Raw genomic sequence first — 24688 nt, 5'->3', positions numbered from 1 at the left:
TGGCGCAGCCCTTACAGCGGCCCGCCCGCCTCCGACCCGGCTTACTCGGTCGGTGGGAACGCGGGAAGCGAGGTCCTCCTTGGAAGGGCCTCCCTCCCCCTGCGGGACCCCGAAATCGGTCCCCCCAGTGGGAGGGGGCCCGGGAGAGGAGACCAACCCGAGACGCGCGCGGCGCTCCGCTCGGAACGCGCGCCTCTCCCCCGCCGCGCATGCGCGCCGCCCCTCCCCGCGGGCAGCCCTTCGGCGCGGCTCCCTCGGCCCGTACCTTTCCTTCCCCTTCCTTGATGGGCGGCGGGGGGGGGGGAGGGGAGGGAGGCGCCGCGCACGCGCGCCGGGAGCGCTCGCCGCTCTCGCGCGCGGCGCCCCCGCCCCCTCCTGCTCTCCTCAGAGGCTCCGAGACGCCTCAGCGGCGGCAGCGTCGACCGTTGGCCGGCCGGGCGGGCGGGGGCCTCCTTCTCCCGCGCTCTCCCTGCCTGCCTGCCCGCCTGCCTGCCTCGCGCCGCCCGCCGGCTCGCCCCGGGCGCGCAGGGCGAGGGCGGCGGCGGGACGCCTTTGCTGCTCGCCGGCCGGCCGGCTGACTGGCCGGCCGCGGCGCCCGCGCACCATGCCGCGCGTCGTCCCGGACCAGCGGAGCAAGTTCGAGAACGAGGAGTTCTTCAGGAAGCTGAGCCGGGAGTGCGAGGTGAGCGGCGGGGCGGAAGTGCGGCGGCGGCGGCGGCGGCGGCGCTGCTGCCTCCCTCGACCCATCGCCCCCGGCCAGCCTTCCCCCGTGCCCGGACCCCACTCCCTCCGGTCGTCGGGTCTGCGCTCCCATCCTCCCCAGCTGCCTTCCTTCTGTGCCCCTGGGTCCCGTCTGCCCCTCAGTCGCTGCGTCTGGATTCCCATCCTCCCCAGCCAGCCTTCCCACTTCCCTCCGGCCGCTGGGTTTGGGTTCCCATCCTCCCCAGCCAGCCTTCCCACTTCCCTCCGGCCGCTGGGTTTGGGTTCCCATCCTCCCCAGCCAGCCTTCCCACTTCCCTCCGGCCGCTGGGTTTGGGTTCCCATCCTCCCCAGCCAGCCTTCCCACTTCCCTCCGGCCGCTGGGTTTGGGTTCCCATCCTCCCCAGCCAGCCTTCCCACTTCTCTCCGGCCGCTGGGTTTCGATTCCCATCCTCCCCAGCCAGCCTTCCCACTTCCCTCCGGCCGCTGGGTTTGGGTTCCCATCCTCCCCAGCCAGCCTTCCCACTTCTCTCCGGCCGCTGGGTTTCGATTCCCATCCTCCCCAGCCAGCCTTCCCACTTCCCTCCGGCCGCTGGGTTTGGGTTCCCATCCTCCCCAGCCAGCCTTCCCACTTCCCTCCGGCCGCTGGGTTTGGGTTCCCATCCTCCCCAGCCAGCCTTCCCACTTCTCTCCGGCCGCTGGGTTTCGATTCCCATCCTCCCCAGCCAGCCTTCCCACTTCCCTCCGGCCGCTGGGTTTGGGTTCCCATCCTCCCCAGCCAGCCTTCCCACTTCTCTCCGGCCGCTGGGTTTCGATTCCCATCCTCCCCAGCCAGCCTTCCCACTTCCCTCCGGCCGCTGGGTTTGGGTTCCCATCCTCCCCAGCCAGCCTTCCCACTTCTCTCCGGCCTCTGGGTTTCGATTCCCATCCTCCCCAGCCATCCTTCCCACTTCCCTCCAGCCGCTGGGTTTGGGTTCCCATCCTCCCCAGCCAGCCTTCCCACTTCCCTCCGGCCGCTGGGTTTGGGTTCCCATCCTCCCCAGCCAGCCTTCCCACTTCTCTCCGGCCTCTGGGTTTCGATTCCCATCCTCCCCAGCCATCCTTCCCACTTCTCTCCAGCCGCTGGGTTTGGGTTCCCATCCTCCCCAGCCAGCCTCCCCACTGTGCCCCTGGATCCCGCTTCCCTCACTGGGTTTTGACTCCAATCTTCCATAGCCAGCTTTCCTTCTGGACACCAACTCCCCCCTTCTCCTGCCCCCCCAGCAGGTTTTTGGGTTTTCATGCTCCCGTGGGGTCCAGCCAGATTGTGCTTCTCCTTTCCCTCCCCAGACCGGGGCTCTCTACAGCGCTTGGACTTCCTCTTCCATTATCCTTAGCCATTCATCTTTTTGCAGCCATCTTCCCCCCAGTTGGTGCTTTGCAGACAAGTTAGATTTGCATCCCCCTCATTATCCCCGGCCAGTCTTTGTTTTGTCTTCTGGATACCAGCTCCCCGTCCTCCCCTTTCCCAAGCTGGCCCTCTCCAGACAGGTTGGGCTTCTGCTCCCATCCTTCCCAGCCTGTCTTTATTTCGTGGTCCTGAACACCCGTCCTGCTCCCATCAGGAGCCCTGCCATTCTCCCCTCTCATCCCAACCAGTCTTAACTTCCAGGCCTGTGACCCAGCCGGCCTCCAGCCAGTGCCTCCAGATGGGTTGGGTTTTGACTCCCATCATCCACAGCTGCCAACAAGTCCTGTTCCTTGACACCTGCCTTTCCTTCATCTTCCCCTAAACTGGCGCCTTCTATATTTGCGGAGCTTTCACTCCTGCCACTTTCAGAGGATGAGCCGGGCGCGGAGACCGGCAAGGGAAGGTCGTGCCTTTGGAGGCACTCACATAAGACTAAATAAGTCCCAGGGAGTGGAAAGCCCCCCGCTCTTCCCCCAAGCCTTGATTTGGAAATAAGCTTCTCCTCTCCAGGCAGGCAGCTGTCCAACCGAAGTTGTTTCCTCATCCACAGTGTAAAGATGGAGCCGAATGGCAGTCCCCATCCAGTAATGGTCATCAGTTTAGGTCTTTGTGGATCGCGGTCCACTCCATCAGATAATAACGGGTTGCTCTGTGAAGTGCCACAAGAGTGCTTTGTTGTTGTTGTGTTGTTGTTGCAAAAAAGCTAATATGGCTACCCTTCTGGAAATGAAATAAGGAAAGGAAGCATTTGGCCTTCCTTGCATTTTCCGGGGGAGAAGGCTTGTGCAGGTATCTACGTATTTTGAATTTTTAAAAAGTACTTTTGTCCCACTTTTGTTCAGCTGAAGAAAACTTTGGGTGCTTTTGAATGAACAGGTTGCCATCATATATCTGTGCAGGAAGAAAGCCTTTGTGAGTTCACAGATGTTACAGCCTGTCTCTCCTTCGTACTGCAGGGTGTTGATGCCCTCTAGATATGTACTGCTTCAGTTCCCATCATCCACAGTCAGTCTAGCTAATTACTGTACAGCCTGCAGATGGTGGTATTTGGTGCCCTACAGAGGTTTTGAAGGTGGGGAAGGTTTATATTATAAACTGAAATAAAACCCATCACGTATAACATTTCAGCCCCATTTCCAAGTATTCTTGGAAGTTACCCGGCTCCCCCACCCCTATGCCGGAGAATTCTTAAAGTTGCAGTTACATGATACCATGAGCCTCAGAAGTAAAAATTAAAAGGGATCCTTACTGAATTTAGGGATGTGAAGCTTCTTCCTGTTCCTGTTTTGTGCACACAACGGATCTCCAGGGCCCTGTACAGAAAGAAGATTTTACTTCTCCCTTCCCCCATTCTATTAAAAAAGAAATCTGTGTTGCTGTTGATTATTTGGGAGGTTGAGGAATGGTTACCTTTGTCTTCTGTACTGATTACTTTTTACCAATAATGATTTTGAAAGGAGATCTGCTCTGCAATCAGCTTGGTTATGACTCTTGGAGTATAATTTATGAGACAACTGTTTTATAAGACAGTAACACTACATTTTGACAAATGTTAATTTGCAAGTAAGCTCTGCTGTGTTCACTCGGTTTCACTCTTTTCTAAGTGGGGTTAGGATTGTATTCTAAATGAATATGACTGTAACTTCACACATGATGGAAGAGTGGTGCAAAATCTACCTTAATTGTCTTGATTTTGTGTGTATGACGGCTATGGTTGAATGCAAGGAATAAGAGTTAACTGTCCATGTTTTGATTGTATTTTTGATATTAGCCCAGCAAATTATGCTTTCGGTATCCTTTTGTATCATCCAAGGAATGGATAAGAGTGGTTCCTGGAGGAAGATAAAAAGTAATCCAGTGGTTGTGTCCTGACATACATCTAACCGCTTATTTATATAACTTTAGTGTATACTGATATTAAGTAACAGGAAATTCTGTCCGTAGTGTTGGTATATTCCCTGTTTATGTATGGATCAACAAGTAACATTTATTCCAGATTAAATAAAGGTGATCCTGCATATAGCAGGGGTAATCAGCACTAGTAAACACCATACATTTCAACTAGAATTTTTGTTCCTGTATATTAAATATGCAAATGTGACAGTGTAAATAAGTATCTAATGCTAGAATTTATAAATTTTAATTAACTAGAATTAGTAAGAATTTCAATTTCAAGCATAAGAGAGCTGGGTGCTATTTTAACATTTATAACAACAAAAATATATTGTGGGAACTTCCCTACAATATTTCTTAAGGTGTCATGTTGTGAATATGCCCCAACTTCCATATGGACACATTTTTCTCTAGAGTGTTCCTGATTTTATGCACCCATGGCAGCTCCTGTTTCCCCTTTTTCATTTTCTGTTAATAGCATCCCACTCATCTCAGGCATTTATTGCCTCACATCCTACCAACACTATTAAAACAGAAGTTCAGTTTCCTTTATACTCTTAATTTCTGCTACTGGAGTCAGGCTTCTCGCTTTCTTCCTTGCTGCCCCCAGTTGAACGATAGACACGTGGTACATTCTCTTTGCTTTACACACCTCATGCAGCTCAAGTCACATATTATGGAAATCTAACCTTTATGTGTATGTGCATTTGCACTAATCTCACAAAGTATGGAATCAATAGTCTGTCACCTACTATTGGGTTACTGTGAAGGGTACTTTTGTTAAATAGACCGCTTAATTGAAAAAAAGTTTAGTGTCTCTCTTCATTTACTGTATGTATGATGTTCTGCTGTCCATTATGTTTATGCCTTGTGTCCTCCTAGGAAGATGGCTGGAGTTTTGTTTTTCATGGCCATAATCCCATCCTCTGACTGCAAAACCCTGTAACTTTAGAAGGGCAGGCCGCTCTTCATGTATTTCTTTGCTTCTTGCAAAACCATGTTGATGTCTTTCCTCCCAACTCCAATAATATTTCTTTGCCTCTTACAGTTTGCTGCAGCACCTGAATACAAAAGTGGTTAAGTAAGAAGTTGGGAATTCTGTAAAAAAGTAATTATGGTTAGCTAAAAGTTGGGAGTGGGTAGTGGCATATTGATGTTTTGGAGCATTGTGCTTGCTCATCTTCCATGAAAGTAGCATATTCACATTCTGTCCATGATCTCTGCAGGCTTCCCTTATCTCTGTGTTGGTATTGTAAAACTGGCATGATTCAATTTTTGATTTAGCTCCTGCTCTTTGCAGATTAAATATACTGGCTTCAGGGATAGACCACATGAAGAAAGACAGGCCAGGTTTCAAAATGCATGCCGGGATGGACGATCTGAGATAGTAAGTCTATGTACTTATACTTTTGTTTAAGGTACTCGTGTCTCCACTTTGAACTGTTTGGTGACTCAGGATAAACTGCATAATTCTTAGGAATCTACCCCATTTCTTATGCTAGTTCTGAGCTGTTGGTATTGTTCTTTCTCTTTCCCTATGCCTCTCTCTATTTGCTTGCTGCACAATGTGAGGGAATTAAGGTACATATTAGATAACTAAGTCTTATTTGAAATAATATAGAATGTGAACTAATTAAATTCAAATTAAATTTAAATTTAAACTGCAAAAAATCCTTCAAATTTCCTTTCAATTCATATAAACAGGAAAAAAAAAATACCTGGTCATTTGGATTGTTTTTTTCTTCTGTATCATTCTAACTCTTTATGCATTTGAGTTATTTACAGCATGTAAATGTTCTCGTGGTTTAGAAAAGTATATGCTTAACTATTTGGCAGTTTTAAAACTTTTTAACTGTAAAAAAAACCTTGATTCCCTGGCTAGGTTCAATTACAATAGAGTAAAAATTGTGGAAGAATAAAAAAGTGTAAACTAAGTAAAAGTTCATACTTGCTGTCAAAAACACTGATAACTTTCTTAGCAGGAAAAACCCTCAGAATTAACTATTGCTAGGCAGGAAAGACTGAAAAGGGGCTCTTAAGAGATAAGTTCAAACTGTAACCTATCTTCATTTACACCAACAAAACATGTAGCTAAAGGAGGGGGGCAGAATCCTACCATAGCTGCTCTACCTAGTTATTTTTTACTATTACATTTTACAGCTAAGAACACTTCTGTGAGCTTGGTTACAGAAAGGAGATTTCTCAGGGTTCAGGACTATTTGATGCTAAAAAGCCATGTAACTGAACATAATGTTGATTCTTGAAAAGAACTACGGAAATTCATTGCTTGATCTTAGTTTCTGCTTCTTAAATGAGATCTACTTTCATTACATAATAACATGACGTGCAGTATTTAGTTACTTGGATTTTCATAAGTTTTTGTATCCATTGTGGTCTTCAGGTGTCCCATTAAAACAGCAAAGAGGATAATCGTATGTTTAGTATGATGAAGGCTGGCATAGACACTTGTAAGTGAAGCTCTTGGACACCCTGACAGCATATACTCTATGCAAGTTACGGCTTCTGGTTCTGCTGAGGATGTATGATTCTATCTTTCATGGGAGTCATAATTAATCTAACCTTTGCTGAACTGTTGTTCAGTAAGTAGCATGGGACTTACTGAAACATTTTTTTTCCCATTTTCCCATGAGTGGTCTCCTCATAAGGTCTATCTTATATAACAATAAGGTAGAAAGTTGCCTTTTACGAATCATGCAGTTACGGGAGCTGTATATAGTAATATTTGTCCTGACTGAATTAGTTGCATGTTGTCTACACTTATTTAAAGCATGGTATATCATGACAGAGCTCTCACTGTTCAGGTCCAAATTTAAGGAAGAGTTGTGGGGTTTTTTGTTTTTGTTTTTTAAATTAACTTGGCCTGTTTCATCTGAACCTGACAAACTGTAGTTAATCTAATCACAGTTTAGACTTTGAATATAGAGAAACTACCGCTGTTAAAAAGTAGAAGATTCTGGTTTAACTATGGCTGAACTGAGGAAGGAGGAGAAAAGTTTGAGTCCCAGAGAGGCTTCTATATAGTTGTCGACCTCCGGATGAGCCAACATGACCAATAGTATGGCTAAGAATTGTGGAATGTGTAGTTTTCTACATGTGTAGTGGAATGCATTGGGAAGAGTTGGCCCAAGGTGCATATACAGTTGTAATCGAAATTATTTAACCCCCATTGCAAATCAGGTTGGTTGTCAAAATGTAGAGACTTTTCAGCTGTTTGCAATGAACAAATCAAACAAAAGCAATTGAGATAGCTCAACACAACGAATGCTTCAAGTGGTGTCCCCAAATTCAACTGAAAATGCAACTTATCATGACTTCTCCAGTCTCAGAATTATTCAACCCCTTCGTGGCAAGCATCTTCAGTACTTAGTAGAACACCCTTTTGCTGTTATGACCTGCTGCAAACGAGATGCATAGCCAGACACCAGCTTCTGGCAGCGTACCTGAGGAATCATAGCCCATTCCTCATGAGCAGTGGCCTCCAGTTCAGTAATATTCTTGGGTTTGCATGCTGCAACCACCTTCTTCAAATCCCACCAGAGATTTTCTATGGGGTTCAAGTCAGGTGACTGTGATGGCCACTGTAGAATCGTCCAGGACTTCTTCTGCATCCAAGCCTTAGTGGAATTTGAAGTATGCTTGGGATCGTTGTCCTGTTGGAAGGTCCAGTGACACCAAGCTTCAGCTTCCTTACAGACGGCATGATGTTTTCTCCTAGGATTTCCTGATACTTCACTGAATCCATCCTGCCGTCCCCACGCTGCAGGTTTCCAGTGCCAGAGGACGCAAATGAGCCCCAGAGCATCACTGAGCCACCACCATGCTTAACTGTAGGCAGAGTGTTCTTTTCAGCACATGCTTCATTTTATGTCCTCCAGACATACCACTGATCCATCGGGCTGAAAAGTTCCAGTTTTGTTTCATCACTCCACAGAGCAGAATCCCCAAACTTCTGTGTCTTATTTATATGATTTTGAGCATATTGGAGCTGACTTTTCTTGTGCTTTTGGGTCAGTAGTGGTGTACGTCTTGGAGTTCTGGCATGGAAACCTTCTGTGTTTAGTATATGCCTTACTATGCTCACTGAAACCTCAGTGCTTGTTTCCACCAGGTCTTGCTGCAGGTCTTTTGCAGTCACTTGAGGGTTTCTCTCCACCTGCCTTCTCAGAAATCTGGTTGTAGCTTCCTTTTTCTACCCCATCCAGGTAGTGTAACCACTGTTCCTTTAACTTTGAACTTGCAAAGTTTTTGGACCATTCTTTTGACTTAGCCATACTGTATTTCTAACATGCAGTCAAACGTGACACTCAACAAACGGCTAGCCACTTCAGGTATTTCATGTGTTCCAGCTCAAGCACACCTGGTGCAACTAATGAAGCATCAGGTGTGCTTGAGACAACACCTGTTTTGCATACTGTATGTGTGCTGTTGTGGCGGATTCTGTTCAGGGGGTTGAATAATTTTGAGACTGGAGAAGTCATTATGAGTTGCATTTTCAGTTGACTTTGGGGACACCACTTGAAGCATTCGTTGTGTTGAGCTATCTCAATTGCTTTGTTTGATTTGTTCATTGCAAACAGCTGAAAGTCTGTACATTTTGACAATCAACCTGATTTGCAACGGGGGTTGAATAATTTCGATTACAACTGTATTTCTCATTTTGATCCATAGTTTCCCATAATGTTCAAGAACAAGCAGTAGTAAATATGTAGCATTCACACTCATTCTCAAACTGTATTTTGTTGGTCAATTATATTAAATCTTGCATAAAGTATAGATTTTAAAAAAGGATGATAGATTATGTTCAACTGCTAAGGCAGGTAATAATATACCTAGAATTTTATGATAACCTAAAAGATCAGTCATATTAGAATAAAATCTGTTTAATCACACACATTGTATCATATGAAGTACCCAAGAAGATTGTCCATTGGTTACTGTCAAGAATGTTTTATGATACACTGTTTGAGTTCTTTTAATTGAACTGAGATTGCAGGTAATTTTTCAAACCTAATTAGCACAAAAAGCCTTAAAAATTCCCAACGACTTCTTTCCTTTTTCCTGTTACTAGTAAAAATGACTGACTTGTTCCTGTGCAAATACTGTACTTCCCGTCAGTCGCATTCACAAGTTTTAAGCCTCTTAAGAGTTATTACAGAGTTCTAAGACAGCAACTGTTTTGATAAGATAATCTGGAAGAATGCCATTTGGTTGAATGGTTGGCGAATATCTTCATTTTAGGGACAAATCTTGACCCCATGTGGTTACTTATATTTATTTAGCAGCTCATTCATGTGTTTTTAATGCAAAATTGGTAGTAGTTTGTTCACTGTAAGCCTTGTGTTGAAAGAATTAACATCAGTGAATACTCTGACAGCCTTTGTAGGCTGCAAGTAACATTTGAGTCTTACCTCACAACCTGTAGAAATTTTTGAATATGTTATTTCTGAGGCATTACTTAGTTTGCATCACTAGTGCGCCCCCTCCATTTTTAACACAGAGCATAAGGAGATGCATCTTCATTCCACCTGCCTTACAAATGCAGTTTTCTGAACACAGTCTGTATTTTGATTCTGTCAGAATGTACCTGTAACAAAAGGATGTGGTATAACTTTAGCCCTAAGTAGGAAATTCCAATTTCAGGAGAAAAAAGAGAATTTCCCATTCCAGGTTTTAGCAGCCCAAACCAAGAGCCTTGTACTGTCAGTGACCCTTTTTCTTCTCATCCTTCCAAAACCTTTGCGTAGTGTGTTACATAATGCCAAAAGTTCAGGTTTGGACCATTTAACCAGCTTTGAACATTATTTAATTACCGTATAGTTTGAAGCATGGAAGAATTACATGTAGTTCATGAGCTCTAAAAAACAGGTTATACACCTTCCCAGGCACTTTCTTGCAGCACCTGGAGCCCCTGTGGTTTCTTGTCGTAATTTGGCAAGAGATATATGAAAACTGCAGTGTGTTCCCTAAAGTGAAATTATCAGTTTTTTAAAAAGCCACTCACAACCCCTTCCACATTCCACATGCATGATGTTGTCTATTTACTTCATCACTATACTGTGTGCACAATTATTAGGCAAGTGAGTATTTTGACCATATCATCATTTTTATGCATATTTTCCACCTCCAAGCTGTATAAACCTGAATGCTTATTGGATATAAGCATATCTGTCCTGATTACCAGGAAACACACTGAGACAATGACTTGGTCTCTAATATTTATTGCTAGTACTTAACAGGAATCCTAACAAACTGAGGAAGCGTGGGAAAACCCAGACATATAACCCCCAAGGGTTAAGGCGGTCCCGATCTGTGTCTCTTTGAATGGCTGAACAGTTCCTCAGTGCTACGCATGCGCTTGACAGTCTGGGTGGGAGCCCCCTGCTCGCCATCCTTACTCATGACAATATCAGGTGGTATGTATTTGTATAATGAGAGAGGGTGTGGCCTAAGGAGATCAACACCCTATATCAAGGTGTGCATAATTATTAGACAGCTTCTTTTCCTCAGGCAAAATGGGCCAAAAAAGAGATTTAACTGACTCTGAAAAGTCAAAAATTGTAAAAAGTCTTTCAGAGGGATGCAGCACTCTTGAAATTGCTAGGATATTGGGCCGTGACCACAGAAACATCAAACGTTTTGTTGCAAATAGTCAACAGGGTCGCAAGAAACATGTTGAGAAAAAAAGATGCAAATTAACTGCCAAAGATTTGAGAAGAATCAAACGTGAAGCTACCAGGAACCCGTTATCCTCCAGTGCTGTCATATTCCAGAACTGCAACCTACCTGGAGTGCCCAGAAGTACAAGGTGTTCAGTGCTCAGAGACATGGCCAAGGCAAGGAAGGCTGAAACTCGACCACCACTGAACAAGACACATAAGTTGAAACGGCAAGACTGGGCCAAGAAATATCTGAAGACAGATTTTTTCAAAGGTTTTATGGACTGATGAGATGAGAGTGACTCTTGTCAGACCAGATGGATGGGCCCGTGGCTGGATCAGTAACGGGCACAGAGCTCCGCTTCGACTCAGACAACAGCAAGGTGGAGGTGGGGTACTGGTATGAGCTGGTATTATTAAAGATGAGCTAGTTGGACCTTTTCGGGTTGAAGATGGACTCAAAATCAACTCCCAAGCCTACTGCCAGTTTTTAGGAGACACTTTCTTCAAGCAGTGGTACAGGAAAAAGTCTGCATCTTTCAAGAAGACCATGATGTTTATGCAGGACAATCTCCATCGCATGCATCAAAGTACTCTACTGTGGCTAGCCAGTAAAGGCCTCAAAGATGAAAGAATAGTGACATGGCCCCCTTCCTCACCTGACCCTATTGAGAACTTGTGGGCCCTTCTCAAAGGGGAGATTTACGGTGAAGGAAAACAGTATACCTCTCTGAACAGTGTCTGGGAGGCTGTGGTTGCTGCTGCACAAAGAGTTGATCGTCAACAGATCAAGAAACTGACAGACTCCATGAATGGAAGGCTGATGACTGTTGTTGCAAAGAAGGGTGGCTATATTAGTCACTGGTTTTTGTTTGAAATGTCAGAAATGTTTATTTGTAAATTTTGAGTTGTTTGTTTATTATTCTCACTTTAACAGGTGAAAATAAACGAGTGAGATGGGGGGATTTTCATTTTTCATTTAGTTGCATAATAATTCTGCACACTAATAGTTACCCAATAATTGTGCACACATAGATACGCTCCTAAGAAAACCAAAACCTCACTTTTACTTCCTTAAATATTCAGGTTTGAGGTTTATTAACATTTTGGATTGACCGAGAGCACTGTAGTTGTTCAATAATGAAATTCATCCTCAAAAATACAACTTGCCCAATAATTGTGCACGCAGTGTATACCCACTGTTGTCCTGAATCTCCCCCATAAGCCCCCCCCCAAGCTATGTGTAGCTCCTGGCCACCAAAGGGCTGCCTTTTCCTAATATAGGGACTTTAGTTAAATCCCTCTCCATTTCTCTATACTGCATACCTGAGCATAAACTTACTCCTTCTGTATTGCATGGCTTAACTATCTTCAGCTGGTGTCTTTTGCTACACTTTACACAAACTGAATTATTTCTGATTCTTTATACCCCCGCCCTTCTATTTCCATTGTTGCAGAAATGAGAAGTGTAGTTCAGATTGGAGAAGCAGATCTGATCCTCCTCTCCTTTAAAAAACAACATTTTTAAAAAAAACAACAAAAGATAAATGCAAAGGGGAGGAGATCTAACTTCATGGTAAATGCAAATGATGGAAAGTTCTCTCTAGCTTTTTGTTTTCTTTATGTGCAATGTTTTGTACATTTTGAAAAAAAAATATTGAATAGCTTTTCAATTCCTTTTCTTCTCATTTATGAAGTTAATACCTAAAGAATCTCTTAAGGAAGCATTATATCTCAAGGGAGGGCTACTGATTGTTGTCTTATTTTCTGGTATATTGATTTAAGACAGATACTCAACCACCTGACTTTGCTGTTAGAGGAGTTGATTCGAGTGAACTGCAGATCCACAGTGCAACCATTATCTCCCTTGCAAAGTCTGTTTTATTCTTAAATTGTTTACTAAAGCATCATTATATATGTTCTGAAACTATTTGTGTTTGCTTGGTTTTCTTTGGCATATGGTTTAGTTTGATCCTAGGTTTCAGTTTTTGAAAAAATACATATAGCTGTTGTCTGGAAAGACTGAATTCTTTTTTTTTTTTTAGAAAAACTTTATTAAATTTTTAAACAAGAAAGATAAAGACCAACAGAAAGTAATGTTTAAGAAAAAACGAAGAAAGAACAGAAACAAAAGTGAGGGGAAAAAAGAAACAAAAGAGAAATACTGTATAAAGAAATGACTTCTGATTTTCTTTTACAATATAGATTTAAATTGAACTCTTACTCTAAGGTTACAACATAACTTTCATTTTTTCTGTCATCTAGTATTTTTTCTCATCATCAGACCTATATATCATAATTTCATTTTTCTTCTGTTTCACACAAAAAGTCCAGAAGAGGTTTCCAATCGGCATTAACTTAAATCCACAGTTGTGCATATAAAAGTCTCACTGCTGTCATATATAAAAACAAAGTTCCTAAGTTTTTGTACAGACTAAATTCCTGACTTCAGTGGAAAGGTTAATTAATACTTCTGGCCTCATATCTGGAACCATAATGTTTGAATCAAAATGTTACTTCCAATTTCTGCATTCATTTTCCTTTCTGCTGCTGGAGTCCCTCTAGTCACCTTGTGCAATGTGGATTAGTCTTGTGTTCCTCCATTTGTCTGAGTGAAGGAAAGAATTTGAAATTGACAAAGTTTCAGTAAAGAATCCTCAACCTTCCACTTGCTAAAATGTATAGCTTTCCATGTGATTAAATGTAGTAAAGCAAAAGTAAATGTATCTAAAACTGAATGAGCTTTTTAATGAAATTACTAACAGCAGGAAAATTTATCTTTTAAAACATTTTAGCTGCTAAAAAGTAGTGCAGGATTTTTAGGTAGTACTTTGAATTAGGATTTTATATCTTCAAGAACAATTTGTAATAAAGTATTGATTCCAAATAAGAATCCTATTTCTGCAGCAACCTGTAGCACATATTGTCAAAATGAAATCAGATGTTGTAACTTAGTACTTAAGAAAAATGATGAGTGCATGCTTTTGACTTTCGAGTATTCTCTATGCAGTTCAGCTTTAGGACAAACTGATGTAAAAATAAATGACTGCCTGCATAATTTATGTAATGTCTTGCTCCCTGATCCTGTTTGTATTGATTTTTCTAAAAGGCTTTTGTGGCCACAGGAACCAATCTGTCTCTCCAGTTTTTTCCGGCCAGCTGGCAGGGGGAGCAGCGGCAAACACCCACCCGAGAATATGTTGACTTTGAAAGAGAGGGAGGCAAGGTAAGGACAAACGAGGTAAATGGCAGAGGTCTAGATCTGTCTTCCAGAAGTTTTAAAGTACGAACTTTAAATCATTATGTGGAATGAATTTGCTGTTGCCATACATATATCCATTTTTATGGAGACTAGTTGCCTAGAACTGTTTCCAGCAAATAGTCCATACTGCCCACAAAATATTTGTAAGCCCTATGTCACTGTTTCAATTGCAGTTCTGCAGATAAATGTGTATGTTTTTTTATAAAGAATACGTGTCTGCTTATTTGGAGTGTATTATCTCTGGAGGCCTTTAGATATTTTTCATTATAAGACCTTGTTTCAAAATTTGTATACATGGTATTATTCTTAAGAGCTGCAACAGTTTCCTCTATAACCCTGTATGATATTCCTCTTGTTGAACAGTGAAACATTACATGGCACGCAAGGATGTGGAGTGGATATCAACAGACAGCAGTGATGTGTTAGGATATGGAGAAAGGAAAGAGAAGTCTTTAACAACACTGGGTGACTTTCAGAGTGTTGGAAAAGAAAGGAAAGAAAATTGGATTGCATTTCCATGAAATATTGTATCTGCTTTAAAAAGCAGAGTCAAATTTGCTTGCTGCAATTTAGTCCATATACTTTCTGACAGCATTCAAATGAAGATGCTTTCAATTGATAGTCATAGGTCACTTAATATATGGCAATTCATCAACATAGATGTAGGAAATACTTGTAGAAAAGGGTGCACTACCATATGCAAACTTTTTTGAGGGGGACATATTGGAAAACACTTTTTTTTTTCTTTCAAAAGTGAGCGGTGAAGGTACCCCCACCCTGAACTTGGAATTCTATGTGTATTTTTAGAACTTAAAAATTGCATTGGTCTAGTTTAGCCTAACATTGTGTTTTGCCTATTGAGATGCTTAGTGTGGTTACATTATAGTAGATAAAATCTGCACAGAATGTATTTGATCAACTGTACCTAGGGCGAGCTACTTTCAGCCTAATATATCTTATAAGAATAAAATGAATTATAGTTTTCATTGTAGTTTTGCATAAGAAAATTAAATGTAAAAGGTAAATTTGCTTAAATATAATTCTCCAGACATGAGTACTTCTTTAATATCTGAATGTTGCTCTATTTCATACATCCTTTTAAATTCAGAAGAAAAATCTTATACTAACCAGTTTTTTTTTATGCAGGGACATATAGAAGAAATTATAATTATACTAAATTGCTGTTTTGTTTCTGCTTTTAATTCTGCTTCTTAACTTGATGTTTAATTCTGTTCAGTAGTCCATTGTTTATGAAAGAAGGCCTAAAATTATTTAAATTACATAAAATAATTCACATTACTCAAAACTACTAAGTTTTGAGTCAAAATAAATCTGGCTATTCCTACTTATTCCAAGGAATTCTGAAAGAAGCAAAAAGTTTAGATACTAGAAAATCAGGAGTGAAGGAACTGCACATATAGCTTAAATGTGCTTTTTTCATTTGACTAGGGGTTTGCACAATGTTCCATCATTTGACGTTTCAGCCTGTTCCATGTACTCTGGAAGCGGTCCGTTCTTATTAAAGTGCTTGAATTATTTTTGGAACAGGTCAGAATGTTTTGCACCCCCTTCCAGTTTAAAAATGTATTCCTTTTTCTTCAAGCTTCACATTTGAACTTCACCTGACAAATATAATTACTGATGGTGAAAAATCTGGGGGGGGGGGGGCAATCCAGTGACACGCTCGTCGTGATTTTTAGTTTGTTGTGAACATATATAATTAAGTATGCTGGCTTCGCTATGCTTCTCTGTGCAATCCTTTGCAGTTCACCAAAACCCAGTGAAGACTTGTGTTACAATGTTGCTTTCCACAATTTGGGTCTGTCGCTGTCAGGGAATCCAGCTAGTGGCAAGTAGAAGCGGTGAGCTAGTAACAAACGAACCCTAAAGTAAAATCACTTCTACTTTCACTTTTGCCTGATACTTAATTTGGATTGAATGTTTACATGGAAAACCGCCCCTTAATTTGTTAGCCCCAAATTCTGCTTTGATTCCTGGCAAAGCGCAACTAACATGCTTTGGTATGGTGGTGGATTGGATTTTAGGATTCTAGAGCTAAACCCTAGATATTATGTATTGTATTTATGAGAGATCCTGGTGTACTTTTGTAAGTAACTCTACTGTGCTGATCTTTGTGATTGTAATAATAAATATTTTTAGGAACATTTTGTAAGTTTTCTTAAAAAAAAAAGCTAGTCTACTATGTGTACCACTTTTGAAGGAAACTTTTAAATTGGCAGTGTTAAAATTTGAAGGTACATTACTTGTAAATGTAATTGAAGCTCCTTTACAATTCTCCTACAATTCTCTCAGTGTATTCATTTAATTTGTGGTGGGCTTGTTTACTTCATTTTAATCTCAATAGGAGAGATTCAAACTACAAAGAAGTTCTGATGACTGTTGCTTTTTTTCCATGGCTTGACAAAGTACAGTAATGAAATATCAAGCTATGCTATTCTTCATAAACACCCTGGAACCGTCTTAGTGCTATATCTGTTACTCAGATTTTGTTTCTTATTAAGATTTGTACAATAATCGCTCCTGGCCTTTCGGAGAAGTCTGAAGACCTGGTTCTGCCACCTCGCTTGGGGTGGAGAGGGGAATAGATCTACATGGGGATGGTTGCTAAAGACCACTCCTCCCACACTTGGACTGTTTTAGATTCTTCACCACCTGGATTCTTTATTTTTACCTTTATTTATATTATTTATTATTGTATTTTTATACTGTGTATTTTATGGTTGTTGTTTTTAATCGATTGTTGTAAACCACCCAGAGTCCCCCGACGGGAGGAGATGGGCGGGGACAAATTAGATAAATAAATAGATAAAATAATGTTTGCTTTGTGGAAAAAGGAAGAAGCTAAAAACATGCATTACAGTATAATGATTTGATTCTTAGAGGAAAGGATTTATTTACTTACTTACTTACTTATTCATTCATTAAATTTATATAGCCACCCATCTCAGACCAGTGACCCTTTTGATATTTATTCTTGATTTATGTGATTTCCAACTGACATGAAGACGCTAGTTATTTGAATTAAATTCTTAGTAGTGGATATCAGCAGGTTTTATAAAAACAATACAGTAGTTACAATTATGCATAGCACTTAAACTGCAAGCTAAAGAGCACAGTATATTAAGTATATCTCCTGCAAGTGCCTCTGTATTTCTTTCACAGTGTATATCTTTACCATCTGACAGTGGAATTCTCAGAAGTTACCTCACCCAGTATCATATATGAGGGCTTAAGAGGTGTGTGTGCACATGTGTGTGAATTTTTATGAGATACATCCAGTGAATATGATTAACTTTCCCATTTTCATGCACCGTGCCCTTAATATGGATCAAGCAGCATGCAATTATTCTAGCATAAAGAACAATAAAGAATAACTGCTTGCTACCTATAAAATGTGTCATTTAGCTCTGTGGTAGCAGGTTTGCTAAACTTGAAACCTAGCCTATTGAATGGAATACTTCATTTTAACAAAAGTGGTATATTAAAGCAGTTAGTGCTTGAATAGTGAATCTTGTCCTCTGTAGAATTTATATATCCAACTTTAAAATTCACCACGTGGCCCAAAATAGAATTCTTCCTCAATGAGAAATTTAGCTTGCAATAATAGATGTGCAACTGATACATTCTCAGTAATTGATCATGGAATAATAATATAGGAAACACTTCAGTGTGTCTCTGTATGAAATCTCTGATCCAGCAATTCCCCATCCCCAGTTTATGAAAACAGTTGCAGTGGCTGAACTGCTGGGTCAATATTTAGTTAAAAGTGGTGAAACTTCTAAATATAAAGCTGGTGTGAATTGGAGTAGATCGAGATTTCTGTTGACAAGTATATGAACATTGCTGCTGGGCCTGCTACAAGCTACCGAAAAGAAATCCAGGAACATGAGATAAATAATTTTTTCTTCTGACTCATCATGGCCTCAAGCTTTACTTCGTGTAATGGGACCCAGCCATGGTTTTGCTGAATGTTCAGGTGCCAAAGATAACATCAAGGCCAATCAGCTTCCTGTGGCAGGTTGCCAGTGCTAAAGGGGAAATAGCCGGTGGGAGAAAGGTGGCTAGGACAGCAACAGCGCTGAAACGCCAATACTTCCTTTTGCATGTCACGGTTTATCCTGTGAAACGTCTTCTCAGTTGCCATCTTGTACGTAGCTGCCTGTGACATTTGGGGAAAAGGGCAACCCTGAGAGTGAGAGAAAAACACAAGGAGGACATATTCCACGTGGTCATCTCTTGGGGCTATGGTGTTTATATGATTTTTTTTTTTAATATAGCGCCATGAAAAGTAGGCTACTTTTAACGAGGTAGAGGAGAGAGGAGTAAGTACGCTTTGCTGGTTAAGGTAGGTGTGGGGGAGCCAAGTAGAGAGGTGGTTTGGAATGTGCCTGGGTGTGTGTGAACAGAGTCCCAAGTAGCACCAGTGATTGCGGTGGCTACCAGTGAGAAGTTACCCGAAGCCACCATTCTGGAGCTGTTGGTTGCTGAGACCGAGGGGCCTCTGACTCTGGTAGCAGGAGCGGCAGCCAACCTTGGTAAGCTCCTCCGGAAAGTAGAGACTGTTGCGTGTGGAACAGTTCATTGGACCAAGCTAGCACACTTGGAGTGCTGGCAGAGGACACTTGATCCGCTGTCTTTATGGAGCGTGGGTCGTGGGAGCAAGGTCACACTGGGCACTCAGTCAAATTCTGGGCTGAGCCCTGCAACTGCCATAGGGCCAACCCTGGTCCTACTTGATAACTCGGCACCTTTCAGTGCCACTGGTCATGGCATTCTGGACAACTTCTAAGTGTTGGAGTTCAGGCACTGTGTTGTCGTCAGCCCTCCCAGGTAGACCAGACAGGAAACACAACTAGATGAGCTAATCCTACTTTACTGTAAGGCTACATTAAAGGCTACATTAACAGAATCTTGCAAGTCCAAAAGTACAGATCTCCCGCCCTCCCCATTTATTGCCTGACTGGTCAAGGCGGTTCTTTCCTAAGTTTCTTCTTTAGACCGTTACCCTCTCGTGGACTTCCTTTCCTTTTATCTGATTGTTCTCTAGGCAGCATCTCTTCCCTCTGTTCTCCAGGGTCGCCCTCCCATTCCATCACAGTTACAGTGGTTTTCCTTTCTGCAGGGTCAGGTCCAGTCAGGATTGAGGTGTGGAGAGAGAGAGCCCAAAACTCCTGCTTTGCAGGGTCCCCCTGGGCTTGATGTTCTTCCCAAGGATGGTCGTCATCTATAGAACTTCCAGTGTTTAAAAGTCTGCATTTTATCTAGGTTCTGTTCTGTTTATTCCAAATCCAGAAGAATAGAGTTTGGCAAGTCTACTTCTACGTGTACGTATGTTTGCATCTAAATGTGCACGCTTCGATTAACTATTTTGTGATTAGGCTTGTGCATGCTTCAGATTGGATTGGGAATAAGTGCTTCAGACTGTGTAGGAGCACAGATGTCGCATCGATACAGTATGTGACTCATTAAAGCAGCTGCACCATTTCCATGAGTGTGTGGCTGCTGTGAAAACATCCCTGCAGCAACTGTGCAAATCTGGGAACAGATGTGGCTGCTGCAGTGTGTCAGAGACAGGTGCTACTTTTATTCTCCACACATTCTGGAGCACTTTTTTCCCATTGGACAGGAAGCATTACACAGCTCTGTTGAGATTCAGTACTATTGTTGGAAGCCTCTGGTGTGCTCAGTGTGAAATGGAGTAACCTAATCCAAAATGAGTTGGCAGTTGTAGTCCAATAGCTGTACTTGGTCTTTCCTAACTTCATCCCAGTGGGAGAGAAGGGGGATTAATTCCACAGGAGCAGTCTGTTTCTTTGGTTTGGTGTGGAGGAAGGAGGAGAGACGTGAGAAAAACATAGTGGCTTCATCCATTGCCACTTTGGGTCCCCATTCATCTCCTGGTAGGAAGAATGTTTCCTACCCGTGCTGCGACAAATTCATGTTGACTGTTTTTAAGCCCTGCTGACTGCATAAACAACAATTCTCAAAATGACAAGACAGGATCTCATCTGCTGTTTCTTCAGACTGTAGAATAAAAGTTAGTCTTTTATTTCTGTTAATCAAAATGTTGTCACTTGAGTGACACAATTCCAAAGCTGAGCAGTATATCGGTTATTCCTGTGAGGTTTGTTGTCCAGATGTATGGCAGAATGCCAGTTGGCAATCATGGTGGTCTTACCATGAATAAGTGCTTAAGGGAAAACACTGCAATTCATTTGCAGACTTTTATTCATTCATTCATTCCCCCTCCTCATCTCATTGGGTTATAGCGTACCATTTATTTACAGATAAAGGAAGTAATTTTAATAGGGTTTAATTACATTTCTGCGTTAAACCATTCATAGAAGCTGACATTTCTTTGCTGGTCTCCATATTGTAATAATTTGCTGTAAAGATCAGCATAATGCTACACCTTCAATTCTCAGCCTACCTCTGTCAGTTTTACATGCAACTCAAAATCAAGTTGTACATTGTAGTAACTGCGATTCTAGGTCATGATGCTAAGGACCTTTGAGTTACTTTTGCTCTCCCTGTGAAAGTAGCAAGAGAGACATCTCCATGGTGGTCTGGCTTCTTTTGATGCTCTTCTGTCTACGTCCTTTGCAGTAAAACGTAGAAATGAAGAAACGCCGGCTTCATGTAAGAGGATGATTCGCCAGTTTGATGTGCTTTATTTTAAAAAAAGGCTGAGTTTACCATCACCACTGCTGGCACCTCCAGCCCACATTTAATGACCCAACTTTATTGCATAATACCAATATTTATCATATACTGTGTATATACAGTGTGTGTGTGTGTGTGTATATTCCATCAGGCAACAAACTGGGAATAAATAAGCCATTTGTGGACATTATGATGTCAGTTGTATTTGTATCAGCCTAGTGTTTATGAAGATACAAAAAAAAATCCTGATTTTTAAACCTTGAGCCCAGTTCAAAGTGTCTGATGAGTAGAAATGAATTCTAAACCTGACTTCCTGTCACTTGTTTCCAAATATTCCTACTATACTACTCTGAACATGGACATCCTACGTTAAGCTTACTTTGGCATGAGTTGAAAAATATTTGGCATTGTTTAATATTTTGTTAATGACTTATAATTAGTGATGGGTGAATTTCCCTCATCTCAGACTAGAATATGATTTGTCCTACAGTGGTGATCCCTCTATGCTAATGAAGCTGTATGTTTGCACTTAATTGTCTTTGGGGTACTATTTCACCCCAAAAGTCATGTCTTTGGACCACCTCTAAAACACCAAAGAACAGAAAATCAGATGCTGCAACAACATGAAATCTTACCTAACACAAGGCAGAATAAATTGTATCCTAAGTATGAATTGGTATGGAACGTGTTTTAAGGAAGAGGGAGTAAGCAGAAACTTCAGATGGAATATGGCAGCTGTACTTTTAGTACTTGGAGTATAACATGGGGCCGGCTTATTTGAGGAACCGCCTCTCCCCGGTTAACATCTGCCCATCCCATCAGGACTGGCAGGAGAGGTATGTTATGGGTCCCATCTACAAAAGATTGTCCTCTGGCGGGACCCAGAAAGACAGTCTTGGTGCCATGATGCCCACCCTGTGGAAGATCGCCATGGGTTCATAATTGCAAACTGAGATACAGGAGACTTGAGTTTCTGTAGCTTCTTGTGCAGTTCCCTTTCCTCTTTATACAGCTGACTTAGGTGACTTCTAAAACAGCTTAGGTAGATTCCTGGAGGATGAGAATAGTCAGTGCTACAGGTTATGATGGTCATACATTATTTTCTGGGAGAAGTATACCTCTGAAAACCAGCTATTAGGGAAGACGTTAGGCGTTAGAGTTCTGGATTTCTGCCTTGCAAGCAACAAAGTTATGGAGCAGGTAGATGTTTAGTTTTACTCATCTAGCAATGCAGCTCTTACATTTTCATGCTGGGTTAAGGAACTAATTAAAGCTCAGTTTCATTCAGCTTTTGTGCTAGCAGGCCATTAAGGAAAAGGCAGAACAGTTTTGAACTAACATACAAAGAATTGCTTTATTCCCATCTCTGAACTCTTCCTATCCTACAAAATCCACTCCTGAAATCCCACTGTGGAGCTGAGGTGAGACTCTAGAGAAGAAGCAGCTCCTAACGCTTTCATGCTTCCTTATGGATATGAAGGTAGTTTAGTTTGTGACTTGTGCGCTGCGGCTCAGCCGAGAGTCAGGCTGATAATTATAATGAACCTTTGCTAATCTTACAGCAGTTTCTTAGAAAGTGACCTTGAACTAATGGCCTCTAGCAAGACAAGGCAATGAAAACATATTTTTAAATCCTGGATGTTAACCTCATTTCCTCACTAGCTCCATAATAAAATTCAGATGCAACTATCCATAATACAGATGTGACTATATTTACGTTTAAATTCATTGCTTGCTTGCCGAAAGAGTGGTCTGTTGACTACTAACAGCTAATAGTTCAGATGTCATCATCATACTGAAACTAGTGACCTTTAAAAGTTTTATTTGCTGATGCTCTTATTTTAGCTGAAATTCTTCCCCCACATGGCTGCAGAATACACAGACTATACACTAAAACTACCATTAAATAGTTGCCATTATTTATAAATAATAATAAAAAATTATTGCATTTACATGCCGCCCAACTACAATGAATCTGGGCTGCTTACAGTTGTTAAAGCATTTAAAAACAAAGAACAATAGAAACACACACGCACCCAAAGAGCACAAGACAGAAGAAGAAAGATGGCAAAGAAAATAAACCAGAAAAAGAAAGAAAGCAGTAGGGAGGGAGCCAAGTCTTTAAGGCCATTCGAATCTCAGGTGGAACTTCATTCCAAAGGGCAGGCGCTGCTACAGAGAAGGCGCACTTCCAGGGCCCGACAGGTGGCATTGTTTAACCTGAAGCATGCCAGCCCTGCCAGATCAAGCAGGTTGGGCATACACTATAGGAGACAGGCAGTTAAGCTAGGCAGTTAATTTCCTTTGCTATTACAAATAAATATACCCATGATTTTTTAAAACATTTGGCCCTTCTTAAGTTTAGTACAATATGTGGGATTGCTTGAAGACCAGTGAATTCTGAAAATTGTATTTCAGAGTTACTTTATTGGTTGTAAGTCAATAGACAGGACCTTAGTAAATTAGCACCCTATTCTTTTTGGATATTTTATCAGCTCACTTGCAATGTTTATATTTCAAAATCTAGATAGCTTTAGAAATCAGTGCTTATAATTGGAGATCTAGTAGGGTTTAGAAGGTTACGTATATCCTTTTTAAAATAGTGATGGCAAGTTGCCCTTCTGAACAATTGATGTTGAGTTTTGCCTTGGAAAGTTTGTGGTGTAGATAGTAGAGAACCCTGTTTGGCCTGCCCCAAATCAAAGCGATCCAATGTGCTGTTGCTTGGCAAAGATCTCAGGGTGTGACTTCAAGGCAGACATCAAATACATTATCGTTAACACTACTGCTATTATAATTACAATGGTGGATATTATTTTCCTAATGTTGCTGTTTATTATCACAATCACTACTTGTCAGTGCTTTGAAAGATTCCTTCTCAAAAAGTGAAAATTGCCTGTCATCAGTATGTTTGTCAGACTGTACGAAAGTTTTCAACAAAGCTGATAGAAATAAGCCATACTTTATTGCCACCGTAACACTATTTTCTGTGAATGGTGCTTAGTAAAACATCAGAATGCCATTTCATTTGTATGGTTAGTGAGATGATTCAGGGCCAGTTGCAATCAACATTCAGGCTTCATTGCTGTACCCAGTAAGCAGACAGGCTGTTCACTGTGTCCTATGAATAGGAGAAGTTGTATATGATGATATTTGAGTAGTGACTCACCTGAGTGTCCTCTGTAAGAATGCATGATGGACTTGGTTGCTGGGAATATGACCGAAAACAAATTCCGATGCAGTGGTATGTTCTTACCATTTTACTGTTTCCATGTGGTGACTGTGGCTATGCTGACTCACTAACTGATGGATGGTGACTGATGAAGTCCATACAATCAGTTGAGTTAGAAATGATTCAGATGTCTTTTTAAAAAGGAAAGAAGGATTTGTGACTTTAGAATATATGGAGTAGAGTAATACTGTTTATTTCTAACGACCTGAACAGGCGTTCTATAGAAGCTTACAGATAATAGCTTCGTAATAATATGGGACCTGAGGACTAAATTAGATATCAGAATGTAGATGTTCTTTTTATGTGCATTCTTGTGTAAACACCATAAAATGCAGTTTATTTTATATTTTATTTATTTATTTATACTTCAAATTTAGTCACCGCCCATCTCAGAGATAAAGTGTCACAGAATATGTGCTTAATGGAATTAAGAGTCCATTGTGTTGGGCAGCTAATAATTATAAAGAAGGAAGAAAAACATGTCATCTGAGAAATATTGGGTCACTTTTGAGACAATAAAATATGCTTGGTTTCTTCATAAATCAGGACCATCAGTATAGATATAACTTACATTCTCAGGTATTGTTAAAATCACCATTGGAACTAAAACTTCTGTAGTTCATAACTTTCCTTTCTTTATAGGTTTTATCTCTTACCTTTTCACCAAGAATATGCTCCAGCAGGTAGTTAGTGAAATCGATCTGTACTAAGTTACTACAATTTCACGTTGCTGACTTGGTTTGCAGTAGATCTTACATCTATTCAAGGCAGCTGTTTGTTAAGGCATAAGC

General features: G+C 41.4%; 1 protein-coding gene across 5 annotated transcripts in view; it reads left to right on the top strand.

Moving 5' to 3' along the window:
* Positions 1 to 360: 360 nt before the first annotated feature.
* The window catches only part of CBFB (core-binding factor subunit beta), a 42638-nt gene continuing 18310 nt past the window's right edge, over positions 361 to 24688 (top strand). The window contains exons 1-3 of one of the 5 annotated variants that reach the window (XM_063312888.1): positions 361 to 682; positions 5343 to 5429; positions 13829 to 13945. In XM_063312888.1, the coding sequence (XP_063168958.1) occupies positions 605 to 682; positions 5343 to 5429; positions 13829 to 13945 (282 nt within the window). In that variant the 5' untranslated portion in view covers positions 361 to 604. The remainder of the gene's footprint in view (positions 683 to 5342; positions 5430 to 13828; positions 13946 to 24688) is intronic. The other 4 variants (XM_063312890.1, XM_063312887.1, XM_063312889.1 and 1 more) reach the window with 4 other exon arrangements.

This window comes from Candoia aspera, chromosome 11, assembly GCF_035149785.1.
Source record: "Candoia aspera isolate rCanAsp1 chromosome 11, rCanAsp1.hap2, whole genome shotgun sequence".
In the NCBI taxonomy this organism is placed as follows: domain Eukaryota; kingdom Metazoa; phylum Chordata; class Lepidosauria; order Squamata; family Boidae; genus Candoia; species Candoia aspera.
This window is presented reverse-complemented; position numbering and strand designations above follow the sequence as displayed.